This window comes from Phoenix dactylifera, chromosome 3 (genome assembly GCF_051530095.1).
Source record: "Phoenix dactylifera cultivar Ajwa chromosome 3, Ajwa_hap1_PhDact_Kaust_v1.1, whole genome shotgun sequence".
Lineage (NCBI taxonomy): Eukaryota > Viridiplantae > Streptophyta > Magnoliopsida > Arecales > Arecaceae > Phoenix > Phoenix dactylifera.
In genome coordinates this window covers 44717276-44740606 of record NC_143192.1, presented here as the reverse complement: position 1 = coordinate 44740606, position 23331 = coordinate 44717276, and the positions used below count along the sequence as shown (strand labels likewise).

The following is a 23331-nucleotide window of genomic DNA, read 5'->3' as shown; positions in this document are numbered from 1 at the left end:
GGATGGAGGGCCATAATCTATTCCTCGATGTGGAGGCAGTGTGGATGTGGTATGACTTGATATGTTGTGATACAAAATAAGCAAAACAATCTGAAAAAAGAAATGTGCATCGAGCGATATAAGGTTGATATGCCTTGATATAGGTGATATGGTATGATATGGGTCTGATTTGCTCACTGTTGGTGCACACCGGTCCCGATTTCATTGGCTTATTTCCTGTATGTTAAATAGCAGGTTGTATAGATCCAATAAACACAAGATTTGAACCTTTAGTTTGAAGATTTGTAGATCATGATTAACAATGTAGATTCTTAATTTTGATGACTTGTGCATTTTGACTCCATAGCTTGATCGATGATATTTACTTATGGTAATAGTTTTTGGGCTCAAATTATAACAACATTCACACCCTTGTGTGCAAGAAATGCATATTAATATGCATGAATATGTTACATGTTCACCAATCAATTTTGTCATTTTTGATCACTTAATTTCTTAGCATCATTCAGAAGTTTGAATATAAACAATCGTTATCACTGTGGTTCATAGACTATATCAAGGTTCGTCGTTTCGATAATGGACTCCGTATCGGTACAATGTTGGCACAATGTCAATAGACCTGGTATGGGGGTTGGATTGGCGTACCAAGACTCGGTACGTCCCCCATATTGGGCCTTGGTATGTCTCATGTACTGAGTCTTGGTTCGGTATCGGCATGGTACGGTACGCCCAGTATAGACTGGTACGCACTAGTATGGCGAATTTTGGACTATGTATTTAGTAGTATTACTGGTTTTTAGGATTTATTTAAGTTAATTATTCCTTTCAAAGGGATGGTCGCGGTTCAAGTCCCTAGCTCAAAAGCTTCTGATGATTATATCAAGTTACAATCTTAAGGCCTAGACCTATGCATTTTGTAATAATCACTTATTACTAGCATTGCTTTTTATTTTTCATAAGATTATCACAAAATATATTCCAATTGAATAATCATAGATGTTATCAAATACCTTGAGTTATGTGTTGTGATAAATTGAAAATTATTGCCTACTTCAGGTTTTGAGAAAAATAACCTAAATTTTTGTCCTGGTTCTGCAACAGGATTCCATCATTTTATAAATCGCATTATGTTGTTTTCTGTAAACATATGGTTAACAGTTCTTGGAAGGCTCGACTTTTTAATCTGAATTTAAATATGTCCAAGCATGCAGAGCTTGACTGGCCTTTTCTTTTCTCCTCTTTTTTTCTTTGTGAACTGCTTTTGTTTTGCTGGTTGTGGAAGGTGACTTTACTGCTTTAGATATCCTGTATTCATCATCTTTGATGGTCCCAACCTTTCAGAAGGTGTCTCCCAATTTTTTTCCCCATTCATCTTTCATCATCTCTTTCTCTTGTATAGTGGGATAGAATGTGCCTGCATGATGATTTTTTATTGATCTGTTATTGTTTGAGAACTCTTTTATGCATGTGTGGGTGCATGTGTGCGGTAATACACATTTTTTTAAAGTATTTTTTCTATTTGTGACATCTTTCTGTTACCAGACACCTTTAACTCATGGGTGCTTGTGAAATTGTGCTTTCAGACCTTTCTAAAGAATTTCTTTGGCTGTTCTATGTTACAGATTATTTATATGATTCTCCTATCCACTTTTCTCAGGTTGACTTGCGCAGAGCAAATAATTGCGAAATCATGCTTACAAAAATTAAAATGCCTCTTCCAGACATGATTGTAAGTTTCCTCTTTCCTTGCTTCTTGAGCAGAATGCTTTGAATGAAGAGCAACAATTCATCTTTGCCAGGGTATATGAGATCTCCTGTCTTATTATGTTAATTTTTATACTATAATCTCCTTTTTCTTTAGCATGTGTCTCTTTGTCCTGCCTTAAAAGTGCAGTGACAAGGATATTTTCCTGTCATGTGACATGCTTTTGTATGTGCGTACCATTGATTTGCACAATTATCGATTCAACTCTATTGCGATATTATAATGATCAAGCACCTGTTTAACTTTAGGAAGGTACCCTTCGAAGTCTTCCCAATCCTGTCTCGTGAGCCCATTTTTCTTGTAAGAGTATATTCTAAGATTCCTCTCTGTCATACTAATGATTGATTCTAGGAAGACATTCATCTCTTGATCTTTTAGCTGCTAAGCCTGTCAGCATTCATGGTCCTTCCCTTCTCTTGATCTTGAAACATGAGGAGCCAGGATATTGGAATTTACTAGAGCTGTAAGCTATTTGCATGCAACTAGCAAAAGTTACGTCTTTGAGACAAACACCATTATAAGAAAGTAAGGTGTGCATATATTTAATCATTTATATACTATGCATACAATCCTTGTCTAACATGATATCATAAGATTGGAAGAATTTATATAATCATGTGGAGAACACATTAAACATATGTGAGTTGTAATATGCACAAACAACATCCTGTTAACTTTGTGCCCCCTAACAAGCCAAAAAGCCTCTGGTTGATCATGTACCATGAATTTTGCAGTACAAAGGACCAACCATGGTTATCTGCATATACATTTATGATCCATCTAGAAGGACATTTGAGAGAGAGTGCACTCTCAACTCTAATAGCAAAGAAGTTTGGGTGTATGGTTTAGTATTTTCAATCAATAGCCTATAACGAAGTAACCTGGTTATGATTCAGTTCAAGTTTTTGCTTTTGGTAGTTTCAGTTCAAAGCCGAAGAAAAATAAAGGAGGAACATAGAATACATATAAGAAAAATGAGAAAAATTTAAGAAAATATATGCCCCAAGAAAACATATATGCAAGACATCATTTTGTGGAGTACAATGTATTTGCCGAGATCTTTTTGCTTATAGTTTTTTGGTTTTGAATAGATTAAAAGATTATAACAATCTCTATGAACTAGTAAGATTGTATGCATCTGTTTAAATTGTAACATATCACTCATGTTTGATAAACACATGGCATTTGGAAGTAACATGTGTTGTTTATTATGAAATCAAGTTGAAGGTTTCTTTTAAGGGTGTTGAATGTACAATGTACATGTACATTGTACATGTTTAAGTGAGCAATTTCTAATGTCTGTTATCGATAGATCAACTTGAAGCTTACCTTTGGAAGACAAAATAACACCAAGTCATGCCTTTTGGTGTGATTGGTACACTCATTGCATTAATTTTCCCTATAAACCCTGCTGCTCAAAATGTAATAGTTGTGTAGTTCAACCAGCCACAAACTTGCACCATTTTAAATATTTCCTTAGTGCTATAGGCACCTGCTCGTCCACTGAAGTCTCTGTCCTCTCCTTTTCTTATTTTTCCTGCTCCTTATGAGTTCAAGTTCTAAAAATATCTTTAAGAGTTAATAAATGCGTTTTTTAATCTTAAGGGATCTGGGTCCGACAAACATATGTACATGTTTATTGTAGCATAAGCTCCCTTTATTTGTTTCTGATGGCGGTTCCCTATTCTCACCTTCAAATCCACCCTCACCCATATTTTCTCTTCACTTCTGTCTCTCATGACGTGGTTAGGTGTTTTTTTTCATGACTAGTTGGAATATGCTATTTGCCATATGGCTATCATTACTTATCAATGTAATGGAGACCATCATTGTCATCATTCAAGGCTTTTATCAAATATGGGGTCAACTATAGTGTACAACTCAAAAGTTGGGAATGGAAGGATTGAGCTGATTTGACTTGTTGTGGCTCGGTGATAAAATAACCCTCTAGAATTAGTGCCAAGTTCTTGTCTAGCCTCATTGAGGCAATAGAGCTGCTTGCCATGAGATCTATTTGGCCAGTTGGCAGGTTTGAAGATCTACCTTATTGGCCGGAGTTTAAGCTCATGTAAGCAAGGAGCAGTATAAGTGAGTCCATCATCATTATTAACCATGACAACATTGTGTCTTATTTCCTTTCATATACACTTTGTTTATAATTTCCTATTTGTTTAAAGATGGAATGACATATTTATTTTGTCAAAGTCATCACATGATTTGCTTTTATTATGCTCGATCCTCAGAATGCAATCTTAGCTCTGGATGCTTCAGTTTTGGATATTGACCAAGTGGAAAATCTGATCAAATTTTGCCCAACAAAAGAAGAAATGGAGATGCTGAAGGTAAATTGTTGCTTTTACAATTTGTGCGTATATGTGAATATTTGTTCTTTTTTTTTTTGTGGGGGGGTGGGGGGTGGGAGGGGAGTTACATGCATGAGAACTGAATATGAATTGTTAATAATTGTTGTGATGTGTTTCCATGTTGTTTCTTTTAACACATTATTGCTATTTTCTGGTTGAAGGTTTCATTGGCTTCGAAAGTGTGGTAATCTTATGAAATAGATGATTGAAACAAATGCAATTTGAAAAGAGCCTTTTAATTGGACGCTCTGATTTTAACGACTCTCCACCCATATCCATATGCATTTTCTAGTTTAAGAGTGAAGATGTTCTGCTGCGAACTTTGTTTTTAAGATGTTTAAATTAATATTGTAGGCTTGTAGCATTGAAATGCTTGTTTACATATGCTTATTAATGAAGAAAGGAAACTAGTTATTGCTTACAAAAATTTCTAGGCAGTTTGAACTTTGAAGTCTGAAGTGATGCGTGCAGTAATATTTCTACATGACTAATGCAGGATCCTCATCTCATTAGAGTTTTTTAAATATTCAGATTTTATCAAACTTAAGAGATTTGACTCTTTTCCAACCATAATATACTTAGAATAATAGATTGAGGAATATGGCATTTTTTTAACTGTTAATTTTAGTATGTATACCCTAACTTACCAAACTTATATCATAATTTTCTTACACAAGAGTTATCTTAAAGAAGCTGTTATTATTTAAAACCTCATTATGGTAACTTGCAGCCATTACATCTACTTCCCTTGGGAGTCGTCTCCTGACAATGCAATGTTCTGCTGTTTACATTCAAATTACATGATTCTTGTAGTCATTGTTCACAATGTACATCCAACCTAGATAGTTAAATTGGAGGTAGCTGTTTTTTAGAGAGTTAAATATATCCATATTTAAGTCATGCAGGTCCAAGCAGTATATAACAATGATACCAAAACATTCTTCAATAGTAATTTAAACCTTCCACTCTTTATAAATTTAGGGTTTTCCGTGACTTGTCAATTTCTTCATTCTTCAAGCATTATAATGGTTATTCTTTATCAAAAATGTTTATAAAAGTTTTTCACTCCTTAGGAATTCAGCATCTTTGATTTACTTGATTGACTTCTTCACCTCCCCTTCAAGTCACTTGGTTGCTTATTGCTTGTATTACTCTGAATTTCGATTGTTGTCTCCCTTGGATCAGGAATTCAGTTGGGTTTGTTTTTCCTTGCATGAGCAATTCCTCTCAATACACATAATGCTTCGGAAGCTAAAGACCTAACTCTGTTACATGGGCTCATCCTTGCATGTGTAACAACTCTTGATTGCTTATGTATACAGGCTGACTCAGTATGTTCTCCGCTTAGTGGAGACCATAAACAAAGACTGACATGGAGCTCTCCTTAAATATCTACTGTTGGACCTCTTTTGTCTGGAATACAAATGAGCTTTTTTCCCTACCCAAACAACTCCTTCATTGCTTGTGCTCTGGAGGCTAAATACCTAGCTCTATTAGTATTATATGGGCTCATCCTTGCATGTGCAACAAGTCTTGATTGCCTTAAGTATACAGGTTGACTCGTCTCTACTTAGAGGAGACGATAAACAATGATTGACAACCATTGTAATATTTCATCAGTGTTGCACAGGAAATTTTCTTTTTTTCTAACTTTAGATAGTCAGATTCTATTGTGTCCAAAGGGGATGCAACAGTCATCTGATCTTGTCTTTAGCTAATCCAAGTCAGCCACAACTGATCAATTTGATGGTGTCTGCCACTTCCAGCCAAAACAAACAAAAAATGATCATGGATGCTACATGTGTAACTCCATTGTGTCATTCTGGACTACTACATTTCTCTAAGTATAGGTAGGTAGATTTTGTCAATTCTGCGGCTTTCTTTTTAGTTTAATAAGGAATTCTAACTTATCTGGTAACATTCTGTTTATGTAAATTAATTGTTCAAGTAATTTTTTCTGACTTTCCAAGTTTAACCAGTTATTCACCAGTCATTTTTAGGTGTCTTTGAATAAAGAGTTTTCTGTAAGTTATTCCCTGAAGTCTTCTATATTTGCATAGTAATTCCTGTTTTTTCTGTATTAATCATCTAGAGGGTGCTATTATGCCTGCTTGTTGGTGGTTAATCTAGCTTCTAGTAAGCATTCTTTTAAGATTAATATTATCGTTTTCAATTTTTAAAAAAAATTGCAAGTAATTGGGAGTTCAATTCTGGGAGAAGAGAAAGTTGAGAAGATAGAAAGATAAGAATGAATAAAATGTCTTATAGGCAGTCAGATGAACTTCATCTAATTGTTGTCCTCTTTGTGAATTTTATACATTACAATTTATATGGTGATAATAGCTAGTTGGTCCTTGACATGATGGTAAATGTTTTATGATTTTTTTAATCCTTATATGGTTTAATGTATACAAATCGTAGCCTTTTTAACTATTTTTAATTATGTATTAGATATTAGATTTTTATCAAACATTTAAACAATATATTGCTGTTTAAGTTGATGTCTGATATGATGATTGAACATTATCATTGGTCTTTGATTTCTTTAAGTTCCATACTTTCAGTCTGGGTACACTAAAATCATACATACAACGTTCCTGAGTGATTCAAAATACTGATTAACCGTGCAATATATGATATCGTGGCTTGTGCTATTTTTCTTTTTTTATTTTTCTTAATTTAAGCTATTTTTATTGAAACTCCAAAACTTGGAGGGAACTTGCCAAAACTACTACAACTTGATGGGCATGACTGAAACCGAAACTTATATATTGAACCTTGATTCCTTTTTCGTTTGACCTCTGTGCATGTATCACTGCCGATCTTGCAGCCTTTAAAGATGAATGCACCTGTCTTCAGGCCCAAAATCATCAACAGAAAGCATTTAAGTCGATATAGGATACCCTCAGCACCAAAATACCTAATCCAAGTTGTGAGACAAATATTTACCTCATCCTCTGATAAGTTAGGTGTTAAAGATCCAGGCGAAGTTTACTTTATTCAAGATATAATACTATTATTGCATAAAAGATAGAATGCATTGATCTTATTTTGTTTTAATTAGTAGTTCTACATATATACCAAACTTCTAATGTGTAAAGTTTCTATATTTTAGATATAACTACCCTCTGGACAGCAGAATCTGCATCTATATTGATTAATGGTAGCCCAAACTATCAAATGTTAACCATTAATATGGTTCCCTGAGCTGAATAAAAGAGCAACTTGACTTTAACCTGTTCAAAAATGGAAGCTATAAAATATTAAGTATTTGAAGGATGATGAGGCAGTGGATTATTAGTCTTGTACTTAGTTCAAAGTCATATATTCTATATTTCAGATGCTTGACAGATTTCAATTCATTTGAACATTAAGACAGGAGATGATAATGAAGAAAAAAAAAACATTTTTTTTTGGGTTGAGTATCAGACTTCTTTGCATGTGTCGGATTCATGTCCATGCACTTTTGCTTGGATCATCTCGCATTATTTACATATCTTTCTCCCATGCTACGACACTAAGTTTGCATATCAAAGATTTCATCCCTAATAATATGCCGATATCCTAGATAAAAGAAAATTATGTATGTGCCTGTGTAATTTGGTCACCACAAAAGAAGAGAGGAAAAAGTGGGAGCAGACTTGCTGTAACAATCACAGCATCCATATAATCAACTTGCTGGTTGAACGATAATATGACTTCCAAATCTGATGCTTTAAGATTTTGTTTGGATTTGGATGTACCGGAAAATCACCAAAATTTGTGATGTTGCATGGTTTTTGGAAAAAAACAAGTTGCAGTTATCTTTACAAATATCCTCTGAATACTTGCAAGGGTTTGAGAAAAGTCTAAACATCCCTAAGGTCATGTAATTAGAAAACTTGCACTTAGGATAATATTGTCAGTTTTGACTTTTCTCTCCTGCATCTTCCATTAATACTTTTTTTCTAACTACTACTAACTTGCAATCAATCAATGACATGGAATATAAAAGGTTTCAATGCAAAATTCCAATTTTCTAATTAAGGAAAACATGATTTTGAAAATGATATCCTCTAAACCTGGCCTTTATCTGGGTACTGTAATAATGAGGGCTTAGAATTCAGTTTATTAATTCCAGTTCGGTGGTGCGTTTTGTTTTATGTATTTCTTGGTTGATCTACCGAATTTGTTATTTTTCTGACTGTTTTTTATGCTTTACAATGTCTCAGAACTACACCAGCAACAAAGAAATGCTTGGGAGATGTGAGCAGGTCTTTTTGGGATCCCTGAGTGCATATATTTATTATTGTTTGCTATTATTGTTGATGTCAATTATTTTGCCAGTTTTTCATGGAGCTCATGAAGGTTCCTCGAGTAGAATCCAAGTTGAGGGTCTTCTCTTTTAGGATCACCTTCTCCACTCAGGTACATTGCTCTATGAGCTGGAAAAAAGTTGTTGGCATATATCTTATTATGCCTTAATTTTTATATTGCAACAAAATATTCAAATTTAAACAGGTGAAGGAGTTACGGGCCAACTTGAATACAATCAATGATGCATCTAGAGAGGTATTTTCGGACTGCAAAAAATTAAAATAAAATGTTGCCTTTTGAATTGAGTTGACTATAATGTTTCATTTTTCAATTAGGTAAAAGAGTCTTTGAAGTTGCGACAAATAATGCAGACAATTCTTACATTAGGAAACGCAATAAACCAAGGCACTGCACGAGGTATTGATACATGGGATATGGAAAATCATCATAAAGTTATGATGTAAGGAATGGTTAATGAAATTTATGTTTCTATTTAATTTGCAGGTTCTGCTGTGGGATTCAGACTGGACAGCCTTCTTAAACTATCAGATACACGTGCAAGAAATAACAAAATGACATTAATGCATTATTTATGCAAGGTATATTAGGTTGCAGAAGTTCCATTTTCTTTTAACAAAAAACTTGATATGCAGCTTTCTATTATAGTAAATAAAAAAAAAACGTTCGAGAACTAGATCTAACAAGCCAAGTGGAAGTCATGCTCTTATTGTGGCAGCCTTATGGTTAGAAAGCTTTTTGGAATTTGGAAATTTTGCTAAAATGTATGGTTCTCTCCAAATTATGAGTCATTTTATGGATGGACTTGATGTTGCGTGAATTGAGCTAAAAGTAGGCATTTGATTATTATTGTCATGATTATATCTATGTGGCTCACTTTTCTACAACATTCTGTAGAGAACTTCATTTTTAGTTCTAACAATATAGTGGTTGAGCCCTAAGACTGACATATGTGCTTTTGAAATTAGTTATGCAAGAGTAGGGCCACTTTTTAGAGCCAGGTTTCTTCCTTTGTAAATATATTTGGTACTACTTATTTCTTAGCTTCTTCGTATGAATCTCTTCATTCACATCGCACACAAAATAAATGTGTCAGCATGTCGAAATGGGCTACCTCTTCTGTCGACTTGTGATCATTAGTCGACCCTGTGTGTAGGTCCTGTGCACAGGAAATATAGATACAATGTGCTAGACCATGTGCATGACCATGGTATGCCGTTCCGATCGGTACGGGTCGGTACGGGCCGGTACGTACCGGTACCAGACGGAATCGGTACGATATAGCTATATTTTTTTGTTCTGACTATTCGCAATCCGTACCGGTCGGTACCGGCCCGTATGGGCCCGTACCGGTCGGTACCGGCCCGTATGGGCCCGTACCGACCTCAAACGTTTTTTGGGCCCGTACCGACCTCAAACGTTTTTTGGCTTTTGGCCTGAACCAGCCGAATCGGTACAGTACCGGTTTAATTCGGTATGGTACCGGTACCTATCCCGTATTCGACGACGGAGAAAGAGCATTAGTTGCAGTTTTCACCCCACCTTAACGACCAAGGGATGAAATCTTTCTCCGAGCAGGGAGGCGTGTATTAGCAGACAATATATATATGGGTCTACGATGCATTGCCGCTCAAAATCAAGATATCGGGATTGGACTTGTCAATCGATTCATAACCTTTCGGGCACAACCAATATATATTCGAACCCCCTTTACTTGCCCTCCTAATCCTGCGAGAGGAGTGACCTCCCAACATGATCCTGACCCACCGGACCATAGCGTAGCAAGACCTTAATCTCTCACGATTGATCCAATGGACCTAGTTGCTAGCTTGACCCCCGGATTCATCGATACGTCGGTATGGTTGGTATAGCGGACCTTGTGCATGAGCAGCATGACCGAGTGTGACAAATTTATGCCCTAGTCATCTTGTTCTTTCTCTTGGATTTCATTGTTTCTCTGTCATTTTTCATGCTTTGTTTTTCAACCTAGTGTCTTTCTCTTTTTCATCTTTAATGTTAGAGATGGATAGTGTACTTCTAGAATTTATAGAACATATAGCATGTTTATTCTTCATATGAGTTTGTGTTTGTAGTGGATGCAGCCTGTGCATGTCTGGTGATGCTTATTTGGATACAATTTAGAGAAAACTTGCGGACTTTCAGGGAAGTCATTCTTAAGAAGAATTCTATAAGGGTGTCGGCTTTTTCTTGGCAATGGATGAGTTTCATTGGATTTGGTCATCCTATAAATCACAGTGACATAAAGAAAAATTTAAAATTTTCAGAATTTTCAAGGGGGACAAGATCCCCCTTTACTCTCCATGGCTTTGCTCACAGCTACATGCACTTCCCATGAAAATGGACCTTGGCGAATGTTTATCATTAGCATGCGAGTAAATTGAACTATATAATCTGACATTCTGACACAGGCTATGAGGCCTAGCACTAGCGTTAGAGCTATGTAGTGAAAGTCTAAAACTAAGCAGAAAATTAAGCTAATTCTAGAAGTATGAAAGCAAATATAATTTTAAAATCTAAAGGCTAAGGGAAACTAAATACTAAGGGATAACTAGTTTCTTTACTGCCTTAGTACTGAAGGGTCTAGTTGCCCACCAAGGACCCCACGAATTGATGTCTTCAAAATGCTCCATGGCCAAGGGCTCCACCAACTGATCAAGTTGCTGCTCCCCCTACAATCTACAATGCTTGTGCAGGATCCACCATGTAAAGAAAATTTAATAGCAATCATGAGCGAGCGTGTAGTTAAGAGAAAGCAACTACATTCAACTGCAAAAAACTGGAGTACATTAGGGGAGTCATAGACTTTTGGGCTCCTTACAGTGATAGGGACGTGTGGGCACCCTTAGAGATTGAGGAAAAAATAAAGAAAACAAAGTACTAAGACAACCAAACTAAGCAATCTTGTCATGGGCCGAGCTAGAAGCAAAATGGATTTGATGATGGACATAGTGTTCGGACATGTCTGGATAAGTTAGTTTGCTGTCGGATGGGATTTGCCAGTGAACAGGGTGCCGTCAGATCTTGCTGTCCTTGTATCCTGCTCGGAGTCAGTTCCTGAGTCTTCGGATGGTGAACTGCTTGTTCGATGGCTTTGGATGGTGATCTTGGTGCCATTAAATGTGGTTGTGTCTGGCTCTTGGTTTTGCTCTTGGACTTTTAGAAGGCCTTTCTTTGTTGTTAGATCGCTCTGACGGTAAGCTTTCTTCTGATGGCAGACTACCTACCATCAGATGCCTTCTAATGGCAAAGAGTGCTATCAGATCATTTCTGGGTTCTTTTGGCCATGGTTGGCCTTCATCACTATTATTATCTAATTATGGGGTTTGGATCCAAAATTTGGAAGTGGTAAATTGGGACTTCAATGAGTCGAAGAGTTAAAGTCGGATCCTCCATGTAGTATATATAACTCCAATTTGAGCATGGTTAGGTGTTTATATGTTAATGTTGACCTGATAATTACTAACAAATATATAATTATCCTTTTCCATGCTGTGGAATTTCATTTCCTGGGAAACTGGTGTGCTATGATGAGGACTTTTTGTTGTCATATGGTTTAGTAGTTTGGCCATTGATGGACTGATGGCAATATGAAATTGATCTGGATTCAGAACCGTGAGAATTTGCTTACTGACATGACAAAATTCTCATAAGAGAATGTGATTCTTTTCATGGTTTATACTCTTTCTGGTTAAAAATTGGGCAAAGTTAATATTCTAAATGATGCTTCAGTATGAGCTAACAGAAGATTAAATTTTGTTGACAAGCCCATTTATCTGGCCCATAAACATCAGCATGTGCACCTGCCTGTGTGAAATCTCGAAGTATTGACTTTAACTGGATACTTATGTTTATTTTGGTTGCCTTGTTTTGTTTTGATTATCTAGATTTTCTTCAAATAGTGTGTGCCCTGCATACTTGGAATATTGTCGTCAACTGAAAGAGGATATATTTATTTTGGTTCTCTTGTTTGCTTTGGTTATCAATATTAGCAGCAAATTGTACAGGACCCTATTTGACAGGATTTGCTCATGTCAATCTTTTGCTTAGGTTTATACAAAGTTAGTGACATGAAACTGTTGATAAAATTATTCTTCTTCTTTTTTTACTCCTTTCATTTTCCCCCTTTTGACAGCTTCTTGCTGAGAAAATGCCTGAGTTGCTTGATTTTGATAAAGATTTGGTTCATTTGGAAGCAGCCTCTAAGGTAATTTCACATTTTCCTGTGTTAAATTTTTTTCTAACTGAATTGTGCTCTATTATTTCTTTGATCATTTACAACAACTGGTTTGTTGAAAATTCCTAGATCCAATTAAAGTTGGTAGCTGAAGAAATGCAAGCAGTTAGCAAGGGTCTTGAAAAGGTTGAGCAAGAACTTACAGTTTCCGAAAATGATGGTGATATTTCCATGGGCTTTCGGAAGGTCATTCTCATGACTTTCACATCTTCTGCACAATAAAAATAAATTTTAAAGTAGAAGTTACAAATTCCTGGTCATTCTTGCATAAAATGATCTGTTACTATTGAATTGGAGGCTTTCAAGCTTGAATATATTTGAATCAAGCATATTTTTTAAATAAATTTTACTAACATTATGTATTGCGATTTTTGTTATTAGACTATATGGTCATAAATGCAAAAATTTATTCCTCATTCTACCAAATTGCCGCATTTTGGCCTAACTGTCCAGCTAGCCAAGTCTGATTTGCATGATTTTTATATAAGAATCTATAACTTTATTAACTAGATAAAAGTACCATTTGTCAATGATATTAATTATATATTCCTGATTATGGTAAATACCATGCATCTTCAAGTTACAGAAGGTCCATATGTATGAGCATCCTCCTCCACTTCCTGCCCCCGATAACAGGAAAAAAACATCAAAAAAGAAAAGCAAAATAAGGAGAGCATATGCTGGTTGATGAATACGGTTTCACATTTGATGCTTGAAACTTTGCAGAGAGTGGTCTAAGCCATTTCATTGAATATTCTGCTTGGTTCAGAAGTAAACTTTTGCAAGCAATTGCTAATGATACAAATGCTGCATTGCTTCTCTTCAACTTACCTGTACATAGAGTAATTAACATCTGATCGTTAGTTGGTTTACTTTGCTATTGTAAGTCATTCCTGAGATTTATATTTTCCTTAGTTTTCCTGATGGTTCTTGAAGTTGCATAATCTTCTATGTTTTATTGAGAATGAATTTTCCTTTTTTTTATTACTTTGGACTATTGGATGTTTAAGGATGGTACCTTTATTTTCTCATTCTTATCTGTAATACTTGAAGTTCATCTCATTTGTTCAAGGCACTGAATGTGGTCTTCCATGATGTAAACATCGATGAATGTTGGACACCAACTATTGCACGAATAACACTCAATTTAACCATTTTGTTAGTGAATATGGTTGGTTTTTTATGGACAAAAAGTTTACTTTCCTCTGGCTTTTGACATTTGTTTGCATCTGTTACTTTATTTAATATTAAGAATATAAGATACAACTAATCTTTGCTTTTGTTTTTTTCCCCCTTTGAAGTGCATACTAAACATGATTGTCTTTGAAAAGAATAATTTGAACATGAAACTTTTTGCCCCTCTTCCAGGCCTTGAAAAGTTTTCTTGATACTGCAGAGGCTGATGTGAGGTCCCTTATATCATTATATTCCGAAGTTGTGAGTTCCCTCCAGTCACAATTGTTTCTTCACCATTTCCAAGTTCTTTAAATTCAACTTTAGATATATCTTTTTGCAGGGAAGAAATGCTGATTCTTTAGCTCAGTATTTTGGTGAAGATCCCGCTCGCTGTCCATTTGAACAAGGTTAGGTGTATTTTCACTATATATCTTTACCTCGTGTTTTCAGTTAATTATTTCCCTTTCATATTTTATTGGGAAAAATATTGGTGGCTTGTTGTGGTTGTGCTGTAGTCTGTTAAATTTTGTATTTTTATCATATCGTACAATTTTCGAATAGATTTGTTCAGTGGTCTTGTCTAAATTATTATAAAGATGAGGGAATTTTTAAAGTATTTTATTTCTTTCTAATGTCCTGTTCTCATATGCTGGTTTTAGGGTATTAAAAGAACTACAGAAAGCTATTAAGGTAATGTTTGGTTGCAGAATAAATTTTGCTGGATAAGGAATACTTATCCAGGTACTGTAGAGTGTATGGCTTGTTCAACGGGATAAGGAATTTGTGGCATTTGGTTGGAAGAATAAATGGGAGGCACATCCTATCATGATTGTGTTTGGTTGGAGAAATAAGTTGATGGGATAAGTGGGATTTGATATTTCTTGACAAAATTGCCCCTCTATCAGTTATTGGAAAATGACCAAGTACGGAGGTTTTTGTTGTGGAAATTTGAAGAACCACCGTACCTACCTCCCTCCCCAATTTAGGGACCCCCATGCCCTATCCCCAGGCCTGAAGCGATGCTTTTCTTTCTAAGGACAGTATTACCATTCCTTGTTTAAGGAAACATGGCTAAGTATGGATGGACTTTCTCATTCAATGTCGACATATCCTGATTCACAACTCTCACACCGCTTGACCCCTCTACCCCTCCCATACCCCATCCATAGACTCGATTAGTGATATGTAATTTTTTTAAGCCCCAAAGTTGCCCTTCTTTATGTATTGTAAACTAGCAAATATGAAGACATTATGTCATGTTGTGGAGCAAATATGGAGATCCCCTCCTCCACACCCTCTCCCATGCTTCGCCCTTGTACAAATTAGTTCTTCACTGGTGCATACAATGATATGATCGTTAGCACGTGCATGGTAATATGATCCGATGGCAACATCCTATGCACAAGGCAAATAGTAGTTAACAGTACAAGTAGCCTAGAGTACCAGCTAACATATAAAAGAAAGTAAACAAGAGTCAATCCATTTTAAAATCTGCAGTGTGGACCTAGCAGACGTAGTACATTTTACAAGTACTAACTTTATATAGGATATGTTCGGTAATACTTAAAGCAAAATATCATGCAAGAACATGGAAAAGGTGAAGAACCAAGCCCAAGCAGGAGGATGCAGGCCACAAGATGGACAGGGTGATAGATAAGTGCTCGACCACCACCCTTCTGTAGACTCAATGAGGAACCGTCCATCAGTGAAGATTCCTCTCCTTCCGTAGACTTCCCTACTCGAACTACCTTTTATTATAGGCTGCCTTCTCTTTCGGGGCTTTTTGGACATCTCCACACTACTGTGACGTAGATGAGGAACAAGCCTATTGCCACAGAATTCGATGGCTACCAGAGGGACAACTGGCAGGTCACGATGATTTAAAATGTTCACAAACAAGAAAAAAAAAGAAATAGAACTGGAATCGACACATTGATTCTTTTTTGTTTTCATTTTTTTATCACAGAACAAGTCCCCCTCTGTCACTGCCATAGTGGACCCAGTATAAAACCTCTCTTCCCTTATGATATTTCGAGTTTACAAACAGTTACTTCAAGAAATAAAGTTTTAAAGTAATAAAAAATTTTGATCATGCACCTAGGTACTTGATAGTGCATTTAGATGTCCCATACTGCCATGTCTTCATATGCAATCGCATCAATCAAAACAAACTTTGTGAATTAACAGACATTCTATACAGTTGCATCAATCAATGGTAATGGGTCATGCATAATTGATATTTTATGTGCAAGTAATGGGCTATAAATCTTCAAAAGGTTTATATGATGTCAGGAGGTTTTGTATAAGCAGATATTTTGGACAAAGATATGCTTGATTATGACAAAAGTTATACTATATACTTCAGTTATTATGAGTTTTAAGTTTCTTTCCCAGAAATTTCTTCAAGAAATTAATTCAGTCTCACCTAACATATAAACCATGCTTAATGCTCTGTTTCTTGTTTTGTTAGTAGTGACTTGGTAGTTAGAAAGGAATAATTGTATGGACTTGACGCATATAATACTGCTGGAAGTCTGGAAGTATGTGATAGCATAAGTTGTTTTGATAATAGATCATTGAGTTATCAGTGGCAGCTTCAATGCTAGTGGATCATCCAATCACGCAAGGGGCAGAAGTAGAGAAAGCTCAATCCTAACTTCAACAGCAAAAGTTGCCCCAGGACCCGACATTAGGAACAGGGGTAGCAGGGGCTTGTGTTAAACCTAGTACAATACTATTCTTCTTGATGATGTTATCAAACTATAGTTTATAATAGAAGAGTCTGACATGCATTTTAGGTCAGTCAGATGATTCGGGAGAAGTTTTAATACAATTCAGCACAAATAGCTCGGGTGTTCTTGGTTATTGTTGCTGAATTTCTTTTATTGGGAGTGTGTGGGGAAGAGAGCTAAATTAGGTGCTGTCCTCATGTAGCCCCGAGGAATTAAAACCATACCTGCACGCCCACCTTTCTTGGTGCTTGTTGGAAATTTGACATCTGAGTGAATGATAATTCTTGACTTAATAGTAAGAATCTTAAAGGTCACTCTCATGCGAACATAATTACAAGTACCAGAGATTAGTCCAATTTATGCTGTGAGATTTTTCAATGTCAGACCTGCAATAGTTCACCAAGCATATGCACATGTGCAACAATTTTTTTTTAGCATATCTTTCATGTATATGTACATGAACAATATCCAAATTCTAGAGTGATTCTGCACTAGTCCGTGATTTAGAACTATCATGCACCAAATCAGATCCTCCTGCAAATGAATCAGAACACATAATAAAACTCAAAATTATAGATGTTCCATTTTTTTCACAATAAATCACAAATACCAAATTAAGCTTTATTGGATAGCATTCTATTAGAAACAATTAACTATATTAGTATAAGAGGTGTTTACCAATAAAAAAACATAGATTTCTGCTCAGAAAACTGTCCCAACTCCAGCTTAGAAGCCAATAGATCTTTCATCAGATTCGGGCCTCCATAATCAGATCTTATAAGAGATCTTGCTAATTTCTGAGAACATGTCGTTATGTCTAAAAACTTGAAATTGAATCAAAATTTCTTGATAAAAATTGAAACTTGAGATCACAGCACCTCAAAAATAGGGGAAGATGATGCATACTGGAGAAGAGCAAAGAGATGACGACGTTGATGAGGGAGGTGCTTGGAAAGGGCACAAGGATGTTGTTATGAGATAGGAAGCATAGGATGCCGGTGAGGTGGAGGAGCCGAAGCAATGGATGCCCGAGAGGTGCCGCTCCTCTGCAGGAAGATGAGGCCGGTTAGACGAGAGGTGAAGGGGTGGAGGATGTCTGCAGAAGAGCTCAAAGCAAGTAGCTAATGAAGGATCTCTACCTTTAGTGGCTCGTGAGCCTTGTGATGCTCCAAGGCATGGATGTTGGGAGAGAGAGGAGGAGAGGGAAGAGTGATGGGAGGAGTGGAAGGTAGTGAGGAGAAAGGGAAAGGTGAAGACATTTTCTGACCTTCTGTGTAGACCATTCATGGCATTGAGGGCAAAACAGTTACTGGGGAGAATAGATTTTCACCCAATTCCGTGGCATAAATTTATCTGAGCCCAAGGCTGTAATAGATTTATGCTGTGACATAACCTTTATATCCCACCCGGTGGTATAACTCTATTCCATGGTGCATTTTGGTGGTTTGACAGAATAAGTGGGGGAAATGGGAGGATGTCCCCCAGTTATTCTGCATGGAAACTGCTCAAATATTGTTCCAATAATACTGCTCTGTTAAACCTATATCATCTAGTTACCATTCCTAATCATGTGATTTCAGCTAAATTTATTTCTCGATATTACTAGAAATTCTGTGAAATTTTTTACAAATTACAATTTTGAATGCAGACGTGGGAATTTGTATGTTAGATTTTAGCATTAAGTGCATTTAGTTCTCAATGTATATTTATATGCCATTGATCACTGACATAGATTAGCTTATATGATTATTGAATTTATCGGTTGACACTTCTACTTTGAGGCAAATATGCACTGAGTGGGATTCTTGCAAATTTTGTTTTGCTTGCTTCTCCACCCTTTTGTGTCACGTAAAGGTGAGGAAGAGATCTGTCAGAGATTTTTCTGAAATCACTAACATCATACTAGTTCGATGCCTGGCTAAAAAAGTGATCTCTTCCTCTTTTACAATCAAGTACTAATAAAAAGGAATTTCTTCTTTTCCTCATCAAAGATGTTTGTCTTATCTTAGCAATTCTTGTTATGTGGTATCTGAGAAGTACTTATTTTCATCTTGCAGTGACATCAATTTTAGTTGTCTTTGTAAATTTGTTCAACAAAGCGCGTGAAGAGAATGCTCGGATTGTCGAAGCTGAAAAGAAGAAAATGGAAAAGGAGGCCATGAAAGAAAAAGTGAATGCGTCTGCTAAAAAGAATTGAGCCGATGCCTGTAACCCAAGATTTAATTTCCCAAGGTGGAAACAATACATGATCCACGGCCATTTGATCAGTGCATAAAGGCCATAATGTCAATGGTGGCAGATTGACAGAGGCTTGAATTCCTTCTCATTCTGTTGGATCTGGACAGGAGATTCACCATGGAGTTGCTATGGTATGTCGAGCTGTCTGGTAGAAGATGCAAGGTTTTGGCCTTTAACATTCCTGTTAAAAGCCCCACAAGAACACAACGCTTCAAGGTCCCAATGGGTATGTTCTTTCTGTCAAGTCCCGGTGTGTTACTTTCTGTGTGTGATATGGTTAATTTTATCATATGATGCTTGCAGTTAGGAGGAGCGGGCATCTTTGCCCATATGATTAATTCTATCATATCATGCTAGCAATTCGGAGGCAGGCATCTTTGCACATGTTTGCCTTGAACTTCATACTTCGTCATGTCACATGAACCCCCCACCCCACAAAAAAAAAAAGTGGAAAAAAAACCGAACGTGAAGAAAACCAACTCCTCCACATGCACGCACACACTTGGTATGTTCTCTGTGACAAATTGCAGTGTATTACTTTTACTTTGTGATATGGGTAATTTTATAGTATAATGCTAGTAGTTAAAGAGGCGGACATCTTCACACAGGTCAGCCTTAAAACTTTGTCATGTCACATCAACATCCCACGTGCCACATACATACCTACATCCCTTTTGATTTCATTTCATGCACATTCCAGTGAAGTCATTATGGGAGGGATCTCCAAAGGTGGTGTCCAGTTTTCTAATGCCTCATTATTTGAAACACAGGCTAATCTGCATTAAAGATGCCTTTGTTGTTCATGTAGTATGATTATCTGAAGGTTAAAGAATCGTACTTGTTACTATGATAGTTTGCATGGACAACAGACATTCATCTTTGAGGCTGCACCAAAATGAGACATTTTATCTTCCTAGTCTCTACGCTCTTTACTGCCATCTGCTTCCCTTTGATATGACTTCCTTTTTTGTCATGCAGACTGAATCAATTGTAATATAAGAGAACATGGGAATACTTCGTAGATCTCACATAGGTGGCATCAAACTGCTCCATTGCTGATCCATGTGGAGCATCTCTCTTGCAACAACCGTTTACATGTGGACAAAATCTTTAATGTGAATAGTTGGTTTGCATGCACATACGCTGTGTAGGTCAACATACAGCTTGTAGTCAGCAATGATGCTGGCCATTTTTACGTGTTCACAGGTCATCAGTCTTCAGACTCTTCCATAAAATTTCCGCTCCCCTTTCTGTGTTCTAAGCTTCAATGAGTCACCCTATTCTATGTATGAAGTGGTATCTTCTGTTGAAGTCAGAACAAGAGCCAATCGTATATGCTCCAGACAATCCTAGTCTATAGACATGGATCAGGTGATGTGGATTACCGGTTCTCTTTTCAGATCTTAAATTGAGTGGCGGTCCATATGAGACTAGAACTAATGATGCAGCAATGCTTTCCTGTCATCTTCCTCTTACTCCAGTGGTATGGTAAAATGAAGCTTATGGAGCGGTTGGTCTAAATCAAGTTGTGCATAACAGTGTAAAATAATATATTAATATATGTGGCAGAAGTTTGCCTTTTAGGCCGTATTTGGTTTGTCGGAATGGGAATTACAGTTTTTCGTATCTGCGCATCCTGATGTCTTCTCATATCAGTTTTAGACCATATTTCAGTTTTCATTTTCAGACTTTGAGAATATAGATTCCATAAATATCGAATTTCCATACAAAGAAATAAGATTATCTCAGGAGGACTTATAATATTATATGAATAATGTAATATTGTAATATTGATAGGTTAGATACAAACAATCATAATAAAATAAGGACCAATCTCATTAGGTATATTGTAAGATGTATTTTATGTTTTTTGTATTACATGCCAAATATTTTATCAGTATGGGGCATGATATCTCTCCTGAAGCCTATTTACAAATCGGGCTAGATGAACCTATTTTTATTTGCAAAATGGATCTTGGTTTGGGTTGACCCTAAATGAGCATGTGGGTGGAACCTGGATCATCTGGTGGGATTTTGTAAATTAAGACACAAAGGGGGCGCTTGGTAACCCAACAGGATCACCATGGTGATATAAGATCCTCGGTGATCCGAATGCTGGGGTGATTTGATCCTCAGTGATTTAAGATCAATGTATTTTGTAGGTAATGGTTTAGTGATTAAAAATTTCTGGGTATCCATGAGTAACTTGTTTTGTATGGTATGGGGATCCAAGATCGCCGATCACATGATACTACAAATATCCGTAATATATTTTAGATGGATTTTTATTATATGTTTTTAATTCTCATGAATAAAAAATGTAAGTCAATATGCTAATTTTTATAATAGCGTTATAATTTTATCACATATTCTACTTTTAGTAATTCTTATCATATATTTATTAAACATATAAAATATATTATAATAAAATATTAATATATTTATCAATATATTAATTATTAATATATTCTATAAAAATATATTTATTACTCCTATAAATTATTAATCTTATAAAAATATGTTATTTATCATTATGGAATTAATATTTTTATTTATACTTATAATAGATTTTTTAATACTAATAATTATTTTGATTAAAAAAAGGTAAATAGGAATAATATATTAAATATTTTGATTATATAAATATAAAATATAATAATATATTTCTACTATAATTTAAAATTATCCTTCAATAATAATATGATAATAATATGATTAGTAATATATTATAATATAATATAATATATTACTAATATATATATAACATTGACATAATATATTGACGGTATATTGAGAGGTATTTTTGTCTTTAATTTTTAATCCAAGATCACTGTCTTGGGGTGATCTTAGATTCCCGACCTCAAAGACGGGTATTCCATCACCGAGTTGGGGCGGTGATGGGAGCAGTAGAGGTGATTTAGGATCACCGCCATATAGGATCACCGTGGTGCAATCAAATGCGGTGATATCATCACATCCACCCATATCATCCTTGATCCTGGGATGATCACCCCATACCAAACGCCTCCGAAATTACTCTTGTCTGCAGGAGCGGCTCAATACATTTGGAGGCTTAAGGCAAATTCAAAGATCCCAACATAAATCTCAATGCTTTTGGAGGTCTAAGGCGAACTTAAAGGCCCATGCATAAATAAATTTGAAGGCTTAATACATAAATAAAAAAAAATAATAAATTTCTTTAGGTAAAATATATTTTCCAATATAAATGCATTTAGAGGTCTCAATACATTTATAGCTATAAGATACATAGCATTTGAGGCGTCCAAATGCATTGAGATTAGGGCCTCAATGCATTTGGACGCTCATCTTGAAACTCACCTTTTTACTGCATTAAGATATACTCTCGGCCCAACACAGTTGCACAGCTGGGTGTTGGAACCTACGTGAAGAACGTGAATCAATTTATTTCGCTCTATAGGATAAAAGAAAGGAGCAAAGGAGTTACCATAGGGGAAAAATTATTTTCCACACTACAAGCACTAGCATGGCCGTGCATGCAGCCAATCACAGCTGCTGGTTTTTGTGGCAGTGTACTAAAAAGCTTGTTTGATAAATAAGGCCCACAGGAACCGACGGCTGCTATTGGTTGGGTGCATAGTCACGTGGTGCATGCAGTGTACGCAATAATATCTCACCGTCCAGTAGATATATTCTTTTAAAACTAAAGCCAAAGATCGATGATGCACACCGACAATAGAAGATGCCCCTCCATCTATCTGATTTCAACCGAGATTAATACTGCCTTAGAAAACCTTCAGCTCATCTAGGCAGCAGAGAGTCCAACAGTTAACCAGCCATGTGCCACTATAAAGATTGGTGATCTGCCAAAACGCCTTGGATTCTTTTGAAGCCAATGGAATGGAATATGGATGGCTGGGTAATGGCAAAGGAGGAAGGTATTTCGAATGGGAACTGGTCCATGAAAATGAACAGAGAGATTGCCCCAGGTAAAGGCTATCCTGAGCTGAAGCATCCATAAACTTTCCCAAGAACCACCAGGATTGGGTTTGTATATTACGAACAGAGAGATTGCCCCAGGTAAAGGCTATCCTGAGCTGAAGCATCCATAAACTTTCCCAAGAACCACCAGGATCGGGTTTGTATATTACGAACAGAGAGATTGTGTCCCACGTAAAGGCTATCCTGAGCTGAAGCATCTATAAACTTCCCCAACGACCAACAGAGAGATTCGCCTTCCTTCGCGCGAATCCACCGTTGGATTACCCACCGCGATCCGAGCTCCGTCATTCATCAATCTGCACAGGGCTTAAAGCGAACAGTAGATGATCCAGCGGTGGCTTCGCGAGACGAAGGAAGGTGAATCCTTCTTTACTTACACGCCTGACGTGAACTACCGTCGGGTCCACAATTTTTGCTGGCTTCTTTTTAGAGGAACTGCCAGCTCCGCTCGCTAACCTGACCTCAAGCAACCCAACCCCGCCGATGATGGTAACCATGAGCTTTCTC

At 36.4% G+C, this 23331-nt stretch overlaps 1 protein-coding gene across 4 annotated transcripts in view; it reads left to right on the top strand.

Annotated features, from left to right (window-relative positions):
• AFH14 (Formin Homology 14) overlaps positions 1-20433 on the top strand; it is a 31910-nt gene extending 11477 nt beyond the window's left edge. Inside the window, exons 8-21 of one of the 4 annotated variants that reach the window (XM_039121408.3) lie at positions 1658-1729; positions 4009-4107; positions 8340-8381; positions 8455-8535; positions 8629-8679; positions 8760-8841; positions 8929-9023; positions 12596-12667; positions 12767-12883; positions 14066-14134; positions 14214-14280; positions 18663-19069; positions 19147-19348; positions 19822-20433. In XM_039121408.3, the coding sequence (XP_038977336.3) occupies positions 1658-1729; positions 4009-4107; positions 8340-8381; positions 8455-8535; positions 8629-8679; positions 8760-8841; positions 8929-9023; positions 12596-12667; positions 12767-12883; positions 14066-14134; positions 14214-14280; positions 18663-18802 (987 nt within the window). In that variant the 3' untranslated portion in view covers positions 18803-19069; positions 19147-19348; positions 19822-20433. The remainder of the gene's footprint in view (positions 1-1657; positions 1730-4008; positions 4108-8339; positions 8382-8454; positions 8536-8628; positions 8680-8759; positions 8842-8928; positions 9024-12595; positions 12668-12766; positions 12884-14065; positions 14135-14213; positions 14281-18662; positions 19070-19146; positions 19349-19821) is intronic. The other 3 variants (XM_039121412.3, XM_026805188.4, XM_088718597.2) reach the window with 3 other exon arrangements.
• Positions 20434-23331: the final 2898 nt, after the last annotated feature.